Source organism: Eimeria mitis, genomic scaffold (genome assembly GCF_000499745.2).
Source record: "Eimeria mitis Houghton genomic scaffold, Emh_scaff971, whole genome shotgun sequence".
NCBI lineage: Eukaryota > Apicomplexa > Conoidasida > Eucoccidiorida > Eimeriidae > Eimeria > Eimeria mitis.
In genome coordinates, this window is record NW_013577154.1 from 9848 (window position 1) to 10281 (window position 434).

General features: G+C 57.1%; 1 protein-coding gene across 1 annotated transcript in view; it reads right to left on the reverse strand.

Moving 5' to 3' along the window:
• The window catches only part of EMH_0026420 (uncharacterized protein), a gene marked incomplete at both ends in the record, with an annotated part of 1947 nt that overhangs the window by 1336 nt on the left and 177 nt on the right, over window positions 1-434 (reverse strand). Inside the window, one exon of the mRNA XM_013502609.1 lies at window positions 51-432. Within this exon, the coding sequence (XP_013358063.1) occupies window positions 51-432 (382 nt within the window). The remainder of the gene's footprint in view (window positions 1-50; window positions 433-434) is intronic.

The following is a 434-nucleotide window of genomic DNA, read 5'->3' on the forward strand; positions in this document are numbered from 1 at the left end:
CCTGCATTTTCTCCTGTGTTTGCTGCTGCATCTGCTGCTGGAGCAGCAACACCATCACCGTTGCTGCTGCTGCTGCTGCTGCTGCTGCTGCTGCTGCTGCTGCTGCCTGGTAGATCTACACGAAGAGCCTGCAGCAAACCCTGCAGCTGCTGCAGCGAGAGGTTGTCGTTCTTTAGGCTCTCCAGCAGCCTTGCTGCATCCTCTGGTGTCACGGGCATTGTGCTGCTGCTGCTGCTGCTGCTGTTGTTGCTGTTGCTGTTGCTGCTGCTGTTGCTGTTGCTGTTGCTGCTGCTGTTGCAGTTGTTGGCACTCATGGAAGGGACTGGTAGATCGTCTTTAAACCACAAGATGACTGCTGCTGTTCCTGCTGCTGCTGCTGCTGCTGCTGCTGCTGCTGCTGCAGCACCAGCAACACTCCTATGGCCTGGTGAGGG